The sequence below is a fragment of the Humulus lupulus genome, chromosome 1 (genome assembly GCF_963169125.1).
Source record: "Humulus lupulus chromosome 1, drHumLupu1.1, whole genome shotgun sequence".
Classification (NCBI taxonomy): domain Eukaryota; kingdom Viridiplantae; phylum Streptophyta; class Magnoliopsida; order Rosales; family Cannabaceae; genus Humulus; species Humulus lupulus.
The window spans coordinates 306,185,914-306,203,247 of NC_084793.1; the positions used below are offsets into that span (position 1 = coordinate 306,185,914).

The 17,334-nt window shown below is 41.1% G+C and overlaps 1 protein-coding gene across 2 annotated transcripts in view; it reads left to right on the forward strand.

The window, feature by feature from the left end:
* The first annotated feature begins 464 nt into the window (after positions 1–464).
* Positions 465–17,334, forward strand: part of LOC133812685 (dehydrin Rab18-like) — a 31,269-nt gene continuing 14,399 nt past the window's right edge. Inside the window, exons 1-2 of one of the 2 annotated variants that reach the window (XM_062246482.1) lie at positions 465–771; positions 849–1,370. In XM_062246482.1, the coding sequence (XP_062102466.1) occupies positions 538–771; positions 849–1,076 (462 nt within the window). In that variant the 5' untranslated portion in view covers positions 465–537 and the 3' untranslated portion in view covers positions 1,077–1,370. Of the gene's footprint in view, positions 772–848; positions 1,371–17,334 lie in introns of those variants that run through there. The other variant, XR_009884012.1, reaches the window with a different exon arrangement.

Here is a 17,334-nt window from a genome sequence, read left to right on the forward strand (position 1 = left end):
TGTCTGTCTCCTTTGATATATCAATTATAAGATCATATTATTCTCTTGAAAGGAATATACTTATTTGCTATTTTATTTTATATTTTTGTAAAGTATTATTTTAGAAACTCAGAAAACAATCAGTAATAGGTCATTATATAATTAAATTTAAATTTGTGATTTACATAATTTACAACAGATATTCCCATCTTTAAATAAAAATAAAAGACTTCCAACTAGCTAATCCAAACCCGTGATGTGTCACTAGCTTTTAATGTAAGGACAATGACCAATCTTATCGTGACCGACCTCAAACAACACGTGTCGACACACCCATTACGCCACGTGTCAGTTTACAGACGTGTACAGTACAATATTTTCTTCTACTCGAACGTGTAAGAAGCTCGAAACATGCACGCGTTGAGCTCTTTAGTATACGTCCCACCCTCCTCTATATAAACCCTAACCCCAACCCAGTTTCAAACAACTCACTCGAAACCAAAGCATAATCCACACAAAGCCAATTTTCTCAGATCCATTTCTATACTTTCTTGAAAAATGTCGCAACTCCCAATCAAACTTGGTGCTACTACGACACCTCAAGTCGACGAGTACGGTAACCCGATTCAACACGGCATTGCCAAAACTGGCCACGGAACCGGAGGGAAGCACGACAGTGCCCGCACTGGAGTTGGTTACGGCACTGGCGCCGGGACCTTCGATACCGGTCCTGATGCACATCAGCAACCACACACTACGCATCGCCGCTCTGGGAGCTCAGGCTCCAGTTCAGTAAGTAGCTTTAACCCTTTCTTTCTGGCCTATAAATGTATATTGTTGATTCTAATTGTGAGTGATTTTTGGTGTAGTCTGAGGATGATGGGCAAGGAGGAAGAAGAAAGAAGGGACTGACACAGAAGATAAAGGAGAAGCTGCCAGGTGGGCACCATGATCAGGGCAGTGCTCCGAGTTATGGAAGTTCAACTGCAGCTACTAACACAGCTCCAGGGGGTGTTCTTCACCAGACTGAGAGCCAGGAGAAGAAAGGAATGATGGATAAGATCAAGGAAAAGCTGCCTGGAAAGGGGGCACCATGAATAGAATTATAGAATAGACACACACATATATATATGGTGGCCGGAGATTCATATATACATCATATATATATAATATATAAGAAGGGTTTTTGAAGTGCCTGTGTAACTTCAGAGTTGGTGTGTGTCTCTGCTTGAGTTAAGAGTGTGTTGCAGTGTTGTAATAAATGATCGAAGCGCGTGTCTTCAATCTGTGTACTCATACGTACTACTATAATATATATATATATAGATAGTACGTATAGATATATGTACTATTCTCTCTCTCCAGTAATATATGTTGTGCTTTGACTATTATTATGATTGCAATGCCTGGTCTTATAATTCAATTCCCTTCTTTTTAATGAACTTTATTATTTCGTGGTCGAATTTTATATATGCCTCTGGCTATAGCTCGGACATTACATAAAACTGAGGTCAACGTATCACACAATTTCTTTAAAACAGCGGAAGTTAAGTGTTGATACTATCTCAATTAATTTGCTGAACTAAATATACATGAACTTTTTTAAGAATATAAAACACAAACACATTAAGAATTATCTGTCACTAATCTTATTTTTTTTTCAATTCAATTCAAACGAAAACTTCCATAAGATTTCAAACAAAAACTTCTAACAGATTAGACCTGTCTCTGGAATACAGTAAAACTCTAGACAAAAGTATAATTTAATAATCGACTACGTACTGTATCTTAATTTATATATAAGATCGAAATGAAGAGACGAAAGAAAGGGACCCATTTTGTGGTTTATTAATCATCTTTATCTTTCAAGAAATTCTGTTTTGTGTGAGTACGTAACTTTTCACTTGTCGGTATCCTTGAGTTCGGCTAAAAGTCTTTTTCATATTTTAATTTATATATGGAGATTTGGTTTCTAATTAAAAAGTTAAAAGGTGTATTAAAAAAGAAAAAGAGAAGAAATTAATAATTATTAACATATTTTTTATATGGTAGCCATCCGCACCCAAACAAAAAAACATATCACTACAAAAAATCTTAGTTTTAGTCACAATAAAATTTGTGACTACAAGTAAAAATTTTGTGACTAAAGAAAATCCATCTTACTTATGTCATCACTAAAAAGTCCATGGCTAAAAGTATTAGTCATAAAAATCATAATTTGTTGTCACTAAATGTATTTTTAGTCACAACAAAGTTTATCACTAAAAATAATAGGTTGTGACAAAAACTACATTAGTGACAACTTGTAATTAAGTATGACTTTTTAGGCACAAATAATTTTTTGTTGTGACTAAAAGTGACATTTAGTTACACAAAACATATGTTGTGACTAAAAGGTTGTCACTAAAAGATATATTTATTTGTAGTGTATTGTGCACCATTCCAGTTTGAGAATTGTGAAGAGACATCATTGGTGCGCTATTGGTGCATATCGGGTCCAACTTATTTTAATTTAATAAGAATTATAGGGTATCGCTAACCAAGCATGAGGCGATACCTCATGTGGTGTTGGGCACCTTAAAGTGCCAAATAGTAAGACTCTTCTAGTTTTTGACTTTACAAAATAGTTTGTTTCAGTTTTTTACTTTACCAAATAGCTTGTTACACGCGTGATTGTTTTTTTATACGCGTAGGAGGTAATATGTTTAAAATTTATTTTCGGCACGTTAAATTATTCAAAATTTTCTAAAAATTTGTAGAATGCTCTAAATAACTACAATTTATACAGTGATAACTATTTCTCCAAAAATACTTTCAGAGCTAAAAACACTAGCTAGGGTGCACCAATATGTCCTTTTTGGGGAGTGTATCGAAGAATACTCATTCATTATATTATTTTTATTGTTTTCTTTCTTAGTTCTTCTAGTAAATAAAAAAGAGAATAATAAATAATTATTAATTAGTATATTTACTTTTGTACGCCCTAAATATCCACGGGTTATTAGCGAGCTGGAAAATGGCATAATTTTATCAGCCACGTGGAAGCCACCTACCCGGAGCTGCTGTTACAAGTCTCTACCTCTTTAGCTCGAGATTGCCAAAGGTTTAGTGAGATTACTAAGCCATCGGATCAGCAGTGTGGACACCACGAGCTAAGACTACATCAAGCTCGGGGTACAGGCTGGAGCTGACACCTCCGACCCTTTATAAAATCAACCACGCAATGTAAACGTGCATATATCAGACATCACGTGTAATGCCCCAACTCCAGGGACCGTTACGGTGTGCCTTGTAAATAGTGCTAAACTCGCTAAATGAGTTGTTTGGCCAAAATCATGTAACTAAGTATGATTAGCAGTTTAGGGATTAAAATTTTTGGTTAAGATATAACGTTTCATTAGAATGAATAATATGTACATTGGGATCCCAAAACTATAATTTCAGAGTCTACTACAAGAAAATATTTACAACAGGTCGTTCTATGCGGCAAAACAGGGTTTAACCCTAGTTCCACTTTAAACCTCGACAGTGGCGGACGAGCAGCTGCATATGTACACGTCATCACCTAAGCTTACCAACTCAAGGATGGTCCAGCTTCCTTTTGCCTCTACCTGCACCACATAGCACCCGTGAGCCAAAGCCCAGCAAGAAAACATAATATAACATGATATAATATCAACAGTAATTGCATTAATTGTTTAGAACTAACAGCCCAAGCAAAAAGGTGACTATCACAAAAGTCACAAATGTGGGGACAACACCCTTTAGCCATGTGATGATAGGATCACTAGGGCTTAACAAACGAGTGAGCATCTCGCTAGCTTCAGCAGGATAGGTGCATGGTGATTGGTCACCAACATAACCTTCCTCCCGACTCTAGAGTCGTAACTACGGAACAACGTTCCCTAGCCATGTGACAAACAGTCACCGGGGCCATACGCCCTGGCTCTGAACATCTGGTCTTAAACCAGGCAAGCGCTTATAAGTTCATCGACTTTAGGGTCGATCTAGCATTAATGCCATAGAGCCATTCAATGCAAGTTCATCGACTTTAGGGTCGGTCCAGCATTAATGCCATAGAGTCATTCAATGCTGATATCGATTAGATCTAATCTTCATTTGGCCTGGCGTTCATAACGCTCTGCCATTTCTGACCTTTAGGTCAGTATCCCTGACTAGTCAGTGCCATACACAAGTAAGCCATGCCACCAAACATATATCACATGTTCAATATCCATAAACAAGGTATTCAGCATGCTCACTAAACAAGTACTAGTACAATTAGGATCATGCATAAACACAGAGATTCAAGCTCTGAACGATATCATACCCAGTAAACAAAGCATGTCCTAATCACATGTTTCTCATGCATCATATGCATAACACTTCACAGTCCAAGTCCAACATGCACCAATAATAGTCATGTTTAATAATCAACCAACATGCATCAAGAATAGCCATGCATGACACATATACACAAGGTGCAGTTTTCTTACCTTTGGTCCAAGCACAGGTTACCAGTAAACGAGCCACAAGCACCACGCCCATTTCACATATATGCCAAAAATGCCCGAAATGGCCAAAATATGAAAATCACCTAATTCATCACAAATGGGTTCACATGCATATTATCATTAAATAATACAATAAAGCAATTATGGCCCTCCTGACCTCCTAATCAAGGTCCTAAACCTTATTAAGAAATTCGGGGCATTACAACTATCCCCTCCTTACAGAAATTTCGTCCTCGAAATTTACTCAACAGCTCAGAACAAGAATTCCACTCACTTGACATAAATTTTCAATTCTCCGGGTCGCTTCCTCAACCTCACCATTTCTATAGCATTACCTTATTACTTCTATCACAATCTGAACCGGCTATTCTTTACCGGAATACTTAACCTTAAACTTCAGATTCTCATAACTCAATTCATAAATTCCTTTAACCCATGTCCACTGCATGGAAGTACATAACACACTGTATACAGCTGCCAGTGCTAAGATATAACTGATCCAGAATCAACCTATCCAGACCTATCCAGGACTCAACTGCCGAAATGAACTAGGGCTTAACTTGCCTTAATTCCTCACTCTTTTCCCATGGTGATACTTTAAAGAGGATATATTCTTCCACCTGGAATTCCACATTCCTGCTTTTCAATTCAATAAAACTTTTCCATTTATTCTGAGAAATAAGCAACCAAGATTCAAATTCCAACAATCTCATTAATCCCCTGAACCACCTCAGGATTCAGATATACATTAACGCATTCATCTTATAAGATGTTCCTCCAATAATAATTGGATAATCCTCTCTCTCTGATTTGCCATCAGTCTAAGAGTAATAAACTGTACTGAGTGTTATCTCTGTTCTCATGGCCTTCCAACCCTTCCAAAACATGGAAGTCAAAATAAAGTCTTCATCTAATAAAAAAGACATTGAGTCTCATGAAAGCGCTCTATCTCTTTCACAAAGAGATATGAATACTGATCAGCTGTACTATTAATCCTTGATGACACAAAAGTATACTCACTTGGACTACTGGTCCACAATGACTCAATGTCAATTCACACTGACCCACTAACCTGGGCAATCCCACCACGAAATCCATCGCGATGCTACCTTATTTCCATTATGAAATTCTCAATGGCTATAATGGCCTTGCTGACTCCTGATACTCTGTCTTGACCTGCTAACAGGTTAAGAACTTTTCACACATCCTATTACATCTCCCCTTATCTCAGGCCATCACTATAAAGTTTCCATATCATGTTACCCTTTCACGATGCCTGAATGAAACGAATAAAAATAGCATGAGATTCATCTAGAATCTCCCAATTAATCCCGATATCCATCGGATTCCAAGTCCGATCTCTATACCGTCATAAACTCATATCTATCACTGTACAACTTCTAGCTAATCCAGCTAAGACTTTCTATCCAATCCTTCTTATTTGTGGTTCAATTAACTATCTTTCCTTTTTATCCTTCGTGAGATAATAATCTCAAACAATAAACTGGCCACTTGTCCCACCAGAAACTTTACTACAGTCCTAGTCAAATTCTTTAATCAACATGCATAGGCAATCACTTTTCTTTATTACTGGGATGTCATAACAATCCACTAACTGATCTTGGTCCATAAAAGACCCAAAATACTTTCCCAAGGCACCTGAAATATCTTTACCACCCATGGACACTCCTGTCCCTAAGGCACTCTTCAACCTTGGCAAATCTCCGCAGAGAAAATACCACAATATCATCGTCCAAGACGATCACAAATCCCATTCAAATAAACCTTTGAATGCACTATTCATCTAATTCACAAACACTTAACATTAAACCAATTCTCAAGACATATTCAGCACTCGCAGTGCTCTAATCTAATACCAACACAATCCTTTATATAATTTCCTCTCTCTGATCTCTAACTGGTCCTAACCAGATCCAAGATCCACCTTAAGGGATTCCATCTTACTCCACAACTAAACCTTTAATTCTTATAACTCCGCTGAGCCACTCAAAGCAATGTTTACATCCAATTCCATCTCTGGCACTAAACCAATCACCATCCTAATCTTCTTTTATAACAAGAAGCCCTAACAAACCATCTGGTAACACATTCAGAACACACAGACTAATCCAGTCTGTCCTGATCTCACTGGCACAACCTAAATGGTATCCACCATGCTAGCTAAGAGTTCCATGCACCTCCCTGCACAAAACTCTAGCTCTCACAACTGGTATCATAAGCATACAGAACCATGCACCATACCAACTATCACAAGGCTTTCCGCTCTCAAGCCCAAGAATTACTATACTTTCCTTGCCATTCAAGATTGCTCCATAATTACTTAACCAATCCATACCCTGGATCAACCAAAGCCAGTCATAACTAACTCATGAAAACTACTTATGAGTCCTTTTATCATAACCCAACTCATCTCTTAGATTGCCAATACCATACTACATTTCCCATCACAACATAACCATGTGATCTATATACACCATCTTTATACCCTTCTCTATATACATACCAAAGCCAAACAGCATAATTAATGCCATAGAGACATTCAATGCAAGTTCATCGACTTTAGGGTCGGTCCAGCATTAATGCCATAGAGCCATTCAATGCAAGTTCATCGACTTTAGGGTCGGTCCAGCATTAATGCCATAGAGCCATTCAATGCTGATATCGATTAGATCTAATCTTCATTTGGCCCGGCGTTCATAACGCTTTGCCATTTCTGACCTTTAGGTCAGTATCCCTGACTAGTCAGTGACATACACAAGTAAGCCATGCCACCAAACATATATCACATGTTCAATATCCATAAACAAGGTATTCAGCATGCTCACTAAACAAGTACTAGTACAATTAGGATCATGCATAAACACAGAGATTCAAGCTCTGAACGATATCATACCCAGTAAACAAAGCATGTCCTAATCACATGTTTCTCATGCATCATATGCATAACACTTCACAGTCCAACATGCACCAATAATAGCCATGCATGTCATGTTTAATAATCAACCAACATGCATCAAGAATAGCCATGCATGACACATATACACAGGGTGCAATTTTCTTACCTTTGGTCCAAGCACAGTTTACCAGTAAACGAGCCACAAGCACCACACCCATTTCACATATATGCCAAAAATGCCCGAAATGGCCAAAATATGAAAATCACCCAATTCATCACAAATGGGTTCACATGCATATTTAATACACCTAAACATGCATATTATCATTAAATAATACAATAAAGCAATTATGGCCCTCCCGGCCTCCTAATCAAGGTCCTAAACCTTATTAAGAAATTCGGGGCATTACATCACATGTCTACCCCATTCCTGAATTCTCGGACACGCAACATAAACGTGCGTGTTCAGGCACCCCACGACTGGTTTGGGCCATGCGGCCCATTATCCCCCTTACCTATTGATTAGACCACACTTTAGTGTCAGGTTTAAGGAATTAATCATGAACGTCACAGAAGTGACATGATGGGTAAGAAGGTCACGAGATGACCTCCTTTGCCAACACCCAAGTATCCTCTCCCTATAAATATTGAGACCCTGGGAGTTGCAAAGGGTTGGCTTCTAATTTGTAAAGAAATACCCTATAAGGAATATCAGAGATATATCAATAATATTGACTGGTGGACTAAAAGAATTTTAACCTTCGAACCACCTAAAAAATTATTCGAGTTATAATCTTCCTTTGAGATCATTCATCTATTACGGTTCATCATTTAGCACTAATCATTCTCCTTATTCATATAATTATCTGTTGCCGAAGAACCGCGTCAACAGTTTGGTGCTTTCATTTAGAGCTTTTAGATTGGTGCTATCGCAAATACCCAACCATGGTGGTTACTCGCTCAAGACATAGTAATGAGGCGAACCAACGTGATGGGCAGGAGGCCCACCATGCCGCCATGTCCGATGAGCAGAACCCTGAGGTTCAGCAGCAACCAGGGAAGCAGCCAATGGGCCAAGACGACACCAGAAGTTCGGCTCCCCAGCTACCCAACTCGAACCCGAATTTCTACACGGCGGTAGAAATGGAGAATGCACAGTTGAGGAGTCAGCTGGCGAAATCAAACAAGCAGATTCAAGAAGTTTTGGCCCGACTACCCCCTCTTACAACCGACGCTAACGTCGAAAATAGGCAGGGTGAGACTCATAAGTCCTGCCGGGATAACCGGTCCAGGCCCAGTCGGACGGTCAGACCCTCAACATCAAATTCTACTCCCACGTCGTACCACCGGGAAACCGCATTTGAGGAACTTCCTCGGGCCTAGCAGCAATTTAGCCGATCGGTCCGGACCTCAACTTCTATCTTACTTCCGCCCTCGAGTGCACCCAGGAGGGCTCGAGGAAGCTCGCGAAGGAGATCTGGGGAGAGCTCGCGACGACAGCCCGCCCCAGCCAGCCGTCCTGCACCCCACTCAGACCGCCGAGCACAGGACGCGAAGGATGGTAGAGCGAAGCGGCCGCGACCTAGCTTAATCCTCCCTGACGGGACTAGGATCGCGTCCCCAGTCAGGCATCCTCCTTCACCAATAAGATACCCATCTCCTGCCCGTCTAGTCCAAGACATTCCAGCTCATGGGAGCAGCAGGAGAAATCCTCCTTCCGTCGGACCCTCCCATCGTAGTCGGGCGCCAAGGGAAGTCTCGGACCCTCACCCTCAGCGGCGGGCTCCGAGCTTTTCAAATGAAAGTTACTAGACCGGGAGTCGTCGAAGTGACATCTCCGGCGAAGACCTGCGCCATCGCTTGAGCACGGCACAAAGCCCTCAGGCCGCCCCGAGGGGCGACCTCCGAGATCGTCCAAACTCTCAGAGAGACCCAGTTGGAAATGGCAGTCATGCTCGCCAAGGGGAAGGCCTATCTGAAGTACGTGACAGCGAGAATGTCCCATATAACCTATCTCAAGATAGGAGGGACAATAACCCGCCTAACGCGTACCATGGAACCGGAGCTGTTGAACAGCCCCAGAACAACCAAGGAAGTCAGGGCCAAACCCTTGAGCGTCTGGCTCAGATGGAGGAGCTGATGAGGAAGCTCTTATCAGAAAAAGAAAAAGATGAGTACGACTCAGGGGTCGAACTCGAGCTCTTCACCCCCAGCATAGCAGCTATGGTGTATCCACCTAGTTTCTGTATGCCTCACTTGTCCAAGTTCAATGGAGACAGGGACCCGTTAGATCATCTGGGTATGTTCAACACCCTAATGATGGCCCACAACATTGGTCCCGAGCTGAGTTGTTTGATATTTCCTTCCACCTTGACTGGGCCGGCCAGACAATGGTTCAAGCAAAGTAAAAAGCAGTCCATCAACTCGTGGAAAACCTTTTCTGCCGACTTTAAGAAGGCATTCCGAGCTTCTCAGGCTGCCCGCGTCAAAGTCGACACCCTGGCGAACGTAAGACAGTAGCCCGACGAACCTTTGAAAGCTTACCTGAGCAGATTCGCAAACGTCGCTGCTCGAGCCATGGACGCAGACAACAGCTCCAAGCTCATGGCCTTGAGGACTGGGATCCTCGTCGGAGGCAGACTATGGGAAGAGATACAGAGAAAGGGTGTCAGCACCGTAAACGAATTCCTAAATAGGGCCTAGGGATGGATAGACCTGGAAGAGGCGCGAGCATCAGACGCGAGAACCAGCCAGGCCCCTGAACAGCCCGCTGGAGTGCGAATGGATGTCGTGACAGTGACACAAACCGTTACACAGAATAACCAGTTTGGTGGAGGCAAGAGAAAAGGAAGCAGCGAGGGCGGCCAGCACAGCTCGAAGAAGAACAAGTCCGTGGAAAAATTTAAGCCAGTCTACGCGACTTATACCGAGCTCACACATACTAGGGAGAACATTTTCCTAGAAACTCTGCTCGCCTCCCCTGGAAAAAGCCGGAACCGTTGAAGCACCAGAAGGGTAAGCGAGACCCCTCCAAGTTTTGTCGATTCCATAACGACATTGGACACAACACTAATTATTGTAGGCACCTGAAGGATGAGATCGAGACTCTCATCAGAGCCGGACCCTTGGCTCAGTATGCACGGAATAGAGTTCCCGCAGGCCAACCAGCTCCGGAAGTTCCGATAAGTCAGCCCGGGTCTCGGATAAATCTGGACGTCCCTCCTCCTGTGATAGGAGGAGAGATCTCCACGATCTCCGGAAGCCCCCATCTGGCTGGCACGAGTAGAGGTGCCCAGAAGAGATATGTCAACGAACTTAAGGCTCATAATGTAGTGGAGTTCGTCCCTGAGCAACATCTACCCAAACAGCAACGATTGGAGAGGCAACCAATCATATTCACTGAGGAAGATGCCAGTCACGTCCAGTTCCCTCATAACGACCCTCTGGTCGTAGCCGCTCAGCTCGCTAATCGGAGAGTTAGGAGAATACTGGTTGATAATGGGAGCTCGGTGAACCTGCTGTTCCAGTCTACGCTGGAAAAGATGGGTTTATCTGTCACCGAGTTGAAAGCCACCTCCATGATGCTAGATGGATTCTCTGGAAAAGGGGTGGCAGCAATAGGAACAATCGAGCTGGTGATCACCCTAGGAGAGGGACCCCGGACTGTCTCAAAACTCCTCGAGTTTGTGGTCATCGATTGTCCTGCCACGTACAATGCTATTTTGGGCCGACCTACATTGATAGCGTTTGAAGCCATAACCTCCATCCGCCACCTCGCGCTAAAATTCCCCTATTCCTCGGGGATATGCACGGTCCAAGGTGATCAGCTCGCTGCCAGGGAATGCTACAACATTTCTATGAAGGGAAAATCAAAACCCGGGCAGTTAACGATGACCATCTAGGGCGGGAATGAGGAATCTCATGAACTTGTGCCTAGTCCTGAGATTGAAAAACCTCAGAGTGCCAAAGGGGAGAATATCATCTTAAATAATGATATCGACCCCAGAATAGGTGAGGATAGATCCGAGCTCCAGGCCATCGAAGAGCTTGAGGAGGTAAGCATCGATCCATGATGAACCCAAAATGGGTATGTTTTAAATATTTATAAATCGCAAGTGCACGAATCGTTCATATATAATAGTGATCGTGTAAGCAAAGATGTCGAACCCAAAGAAGTTGTCTAAAATAAAAAAGAAAACTATTTTAAATCAAAAATAATAAATTCTAACATAGTGATAACTCTATAAAATAGAGTTATTTTACCACTTTTTATTGCTACTTGTTGCTTAATTCTTGAGTTTTAATTGATTTATTAAGTTTTCATGTAATTTTGAATTTAGTAGCTTTATTTTAATTTTATAGATTTTTTTTGTGTATTTTTATAGTTATTTTGTTGTGAAATGTTGTAGTTAATTATTTGAATTATTGTTGTTTAGTTTGAGGTAAGAAAATATTGTTTTATTGAACTTAAATGTTAAATATAAATTAAGTGATAATTAATATTTTCAAATAATTAGATTGATTTATTTTATAGTTGAAAATATTTTATTATGATTTATTTTATATTTATTTTGTAGGGAATTTAAGGTATTTTTGAGCTTTGAAAAGTGAGGAAAAGAAGAAATAAAAGTGGCATTTTTCCAAATGCCCAGCTGCCAGCCAAAGCCCAACAACACCTCCACGGCCTGTCTCCTTTGCTGCCTCCCTTCCTCAGCAGCGTGCCATCTCCCAGCTGCATCAACAAAGAGCTCTCAGCTGCCACCTCACCCCCAAATGCATGATCCTCAAGTCTTCCCTCCCTGGCACATCACGAATCCACCACATTCAGCAAGCGCCAACAGCTTCATTCCACTTCGGCCCAATCACCATGGGCCTCCTGCCCAGCCCAAAGCCCAACCGGCCCAACTCCCTGCAGCCGACTGTCCACAGCACCCAGCCGTACATTGCCTTCACCAAAATCCCCTTGAGCCCATCAACTTGCTCATTTGTCCCCTATGACAAAAAATGCCAATTTTTTACCCTTTTGTCTACACATTTTCACCACAACATCATCATTACACCCTATAATTTACCTCTACATACCATATTTATTTTATTTAATTAATCTAATCAATTTAATTAATTTAAATTGACTATTTTAATAAACTCACTTTGGCTATAAATATGGACTTTCAAGACCATTTAGGGTGTCCATTTTTAGGGCGAGGTTACTATACCATAATTTCTACACATTCAAAACCTCTCAATTCTCTCCATCTTCTTCTTATTTTTGGTTATTTTCTATGTATTTTTAGATGACAAATTTGGGGGTTCATCCTCCAAATTTTCTTATTTATGTTTGTAATTTTTAGTTTGTATTTGCTTTTCTAGTTATGTGTTTCTAATCTTTCTAAGATTATTAAGGTGATGATGAAACAATATGTAACTAGATAGTATTTATTTTGTATGTTGATTTCCCATTTTGTGCAACAAAGTTTATGGAATTTTCTTCTTCAAACATCTTCTTTCATCTTAAATATCATGTATTTTGGATTGTTAGCACATATTTACACTTTGTTCTTCATTAGTGCTAAAACATAATATTCTTTGTGTAAGATGTGTCATTAAATTGTACACATCCATGCTTAGAACAAAAATATTATGTTTTGCCTTATAAATAATGTTCATTGATTTATTTGTTATTTTATTAGATTGATTTACACTAAATGCTTTGAAATTATAATTTTGAAAAGTGAAGAAAAATCCTATCTTTTTGGAAGAAATTTGTGCTTAAAATTATAAATCTATTTAGAAAATGATAGTTTGATCTATCTTAACTATCACTAAAACTTGGGAATCAATGTACTTATAAATATTATTAAACTTATATTTTGTGGATTCTAATCCTTAATAATCTTATTTTACCATCTTGTTTACAATTATTAATTTATGTTTATATATTGTCTTTAATTTCTTTATTATTATCTTTTATTTTATTTTTATTGTTACAAATTCTCATCAATCTTTGGAACTAGGTTAAAATTTATTAATTTTGGTTTAAAATAGTTTTCTTTCCGATTTTAGACAACTTCTTTGGGTTTGACCTCGTGCTTACACGAACACTATTCTATAATACGATTCGTGCGCTTGCGAGTATAAATATTTAAAACATACCTGTTTTGGGTCTATCAAGTTTTTGGCGCCAATAAAAATACTCGGGCTATAATCAGATCGCCATGAATCCAGCAGACCAGGAACAAACTAGCTTCATGACCCCAACTAACATTTATTGTTACAAGGTCATGCTCTTCGGGCTGAAGAACGCCGGAGCTACATACCAGAGGTTGGCAAATAGGATGTTTACCAACCAGATCGGGAAGAATATGGAAGTGTATGTTGACGAAATGCTGGTCAAGTCAAAAACTGCCGATAACCATGTTTCTGATCTGGAGGAATGCTTTAAGATATTGAGAGAATACGGCATGAGGCTTAACCCCCAAAAATGTACTTTCGGGGTCGCGTCAGGAAAATTCCTGGGTTTCATTGTCAATACCAGGGGAATAGAAGCAAACCCCGATAAGATCAGGTCACTACTAGAGATGCCCTCACCCCGGCCGCGAAAGGACGTTCAAAGTCTAACAGGAAGGGTGGCGGCCCTTAATCGGTTTATTTCTAAATCTACCGAGAAGTGTCTGCCATTCTACAACCTGCTCCGGGGAAATAAGAAATTCGAGTGGACCGAGGAATGCGAACGTGCCTTCCTCGACCTGAAAGCACATTTAGTCGAGCATCCCGTATTATCCAAACCAACGGCAGGAGAGCCTCTTTTCCTTTACCTAGCTGTCACGGAAGATGCAGGTAGCGCTGTATTAGTCCGAGAAGAAGACCGATCTCAAAATCCAATCTATTACATCAGCAAGAGGCTTCTCGGATCTGAATCCTGGTATCCGTTGATGGAAAAGATGGCTTTCTGTCTCATTACGGCCTCCCAAAAGCTCAAGCCATATTTCCAGTCCCACTCAATACACGTCATAACCGATCAGCCTTTAAGGCAGGTTTTGCAAAAACCTGAAGCATCGGGACGCCTATTGAAGTGGGCTATTGAACTCAGCCAATTTGAGATATTGTACATACCGCGAACTGCAATAAAAAGCCAGGCCCTGGCTGATTTTGTGGCAGAGTGCACAGGATTCCGAGAAGATCCTGCAGAAGAGTCAGTCTAGGCCTCCTTAACCCAGGCCTCGTGGAAGGTCTTCGTAGATGGCTCGTCTAACGAGAGTGGCTCTGAGGCTGGAATCGTATTGATATCCGCAGAAGGACATCGATTCCACTCGGCGTTGCGATTCGGATTCAAAGCGTCCAACAACGAGGCTGAATACGAAGCTCTATTGGTTGGGCTAAGGGTGACCCAGGAGCTAAAGGCCAGCTCCGTCCAGTGTTACAGCGATTCTCAGCTCGTGGTAAACCAAGTGTTAGGGGAATACCAAGCACGGGGAACCAAGATGGCTGCTTACTTGGCCACGGTAAAGAGCGAGCTATCCGCATTTGAGCGTGGCTCAATCGAGCAGATACCTCGGGAGCAGAATGCCAACGCGGACGCCCTCGCGAAGCTTGCTACCTCTGGGAAGGCGGAGACTTTGGGGCTGGTTTCGGTAGAGTTCTTGGAATGGCCCAGCATAGAGGAAGTCGGGGCGGAGATCAAGATGATTGACGCCAGACCGACTTGGATGACTCCCATCCTCGAGTATCTCACAGCAGGAAAGTTACCAGAGGAGCGAAATGACGCAAGGAGGGTACTTTACCAGGCTCCAAGGTATACAGTGATAGATGGGACATTATATCGGTGTGGACACTCTTTACCTCTCCTACGGTGTGTTCTACCAGGAGAGGCGAAGACCATCTTACAGGAAGTGCATGAGGGTTTTTGCGGAGATCACACTGAGGGGCAAAACCTGGCCCTGAAGATATTGAGGCAAGGGTATTACTAGCCCACTATGTCAAAGGACTCGATCTCCTACGTCAAAAAATGTGACAAGTGCCAGCGATTTCCCACAATTATCCGAGCTCCCCCGATTGAGCTGAAGATGATCTCGTCCCCGTGGCCATTCGCGATCTGGGGGATTGACTTGGTTGGTGCCTTCCCTACTGGAAAGGGAGGAGTTCGTTACGCGGTGGTGGCTATCGACTACTTCACCAAGTGGGAAAAGGCAGAGCCCCTGGCAATGATCACTTCAAAAAGAGTCCTCAACTTCGTGGTCAAGAGCATTATCTGCCGATTCGGGCTGCCAAAGAAGATCGTGTCAGATAATGGAACTCAGTTCGATAGCGACCTCTTCACCGAATTCTGTGAGAATCACGGCATTGTTAAAAGCTTCTCCTCCGTGGCCTATCCCCAGGCCAATGGGCAGGTCGAGGCCGTCAATAAGACACTAAAGGCAAGCCTTAAGAAAAGACTGGGCGAAGCCAAGGGATTCTGGCCAGAACAGCTCCCCCAGGTACTGTGGGCATACCGTACCTCACATCGAACGCCGACGGGTCATACTCCCTTCTCCCTGGCTTTCGGGAGTAAGGTAGTCCTTCCTGTCGAAGTAAAGGTAGCCTCGCATAGAGTCTGGGCATTTGACCAAGATCGGAATGATGAATTGCTCTGCGCATCCCTCGACCTGATTGACAAAAAACGAGAAGATTCACAACTGCAGCTCGCACATTATCAAAAAAAGGTCACTCGTTATTTCAACTCAAAGGTCAAGAAACGCGTCTTTAGCGTTGGCGACCTGGTACTCAGAAGAGTCTTCCTAGCCAGTAAAGATCCCAAGGATGAAGTGTTGGGACCAAACTGGGAAGGGCCCTACCAAATAACCGAGGTCGTGAAAGAAGGAACCTACAAGCTAGCTCGACTTAATGGAGAAGCAGTCCCACGGACTTGGAACGCTATCCACTTGAAGAAATATTATCAATAATATCTTTATAAGGCTTAATTGGAAAGGCCATCTTTTGTTTATTAAGTAATAACAGCTAATCTGTTACATTATTGTATATGTTTTTGGGTGTAAACTCAAGTAACCATGAAAGACCCTTTCCTAATTACTTGGGGGGCATATATCCTGGATATAACCAGGTCCAAAAACTTAGAAGTTAGTTCAAATTGATTGATCGATGTTTTTCTTAAAAAGCACGAGATATCGATAAAGGATTAACGCGAACTAAGTTTTCAAATTAATATCATGGATATAACCAGGTCCAAAAACTTAGAAGTTAGTTCAAATTGATTGATCGATGTTTTTCTTAAAAAGCACGAGATATCGATAAAGGATTAACGCGAACTAAGTTTTCAAATTAATATCCTGGATATAACCAGGTCCAAAAACTTTGAAGTTAGTTCAAATTGATTGATCGATGTTTTTTCTTAAAAAGCACGAGATATCGATAAAGGATTAACGCGAACTAAGTTTTCAAACTAATATCCTGGATATAACCAGGTCCAAAAACTTAGAAGTTAGTTCAAATTGATTGATCGATGTTTTTCTTAAAAAGCACGAGATATCGATAAAAGATTAACGCGAACAAAATTTTCAAATTAATGTCCTAGATATAACCAGGTCCAAAAACTTAGAAGTTAGTTCAAATTGATTGATCGATGTTTTTCTTAAAAAGCACGAGATATCGATAAAGGATTAACGTGAACTAAATTTTCAAATTAATATCCTGGGTATAACCAGGTCCAAAAACTTAGAAGTTAGTTCAAATTAATTGATCGATGTTTTTCTTAAAAAGCACGAGATATCGATAAAGGATTAACGCGAACTAAGTTTTCAAATTAATATCCTGGATATAACCAGGTCCAAAAACTTAGAAGTTAGTTCAAATTAATTTATCGATGTTTTTCTTAAAAAGCACGAGATATCGATAAAGGATTAACGCGAACTAAGTTTTCAAATTAATATC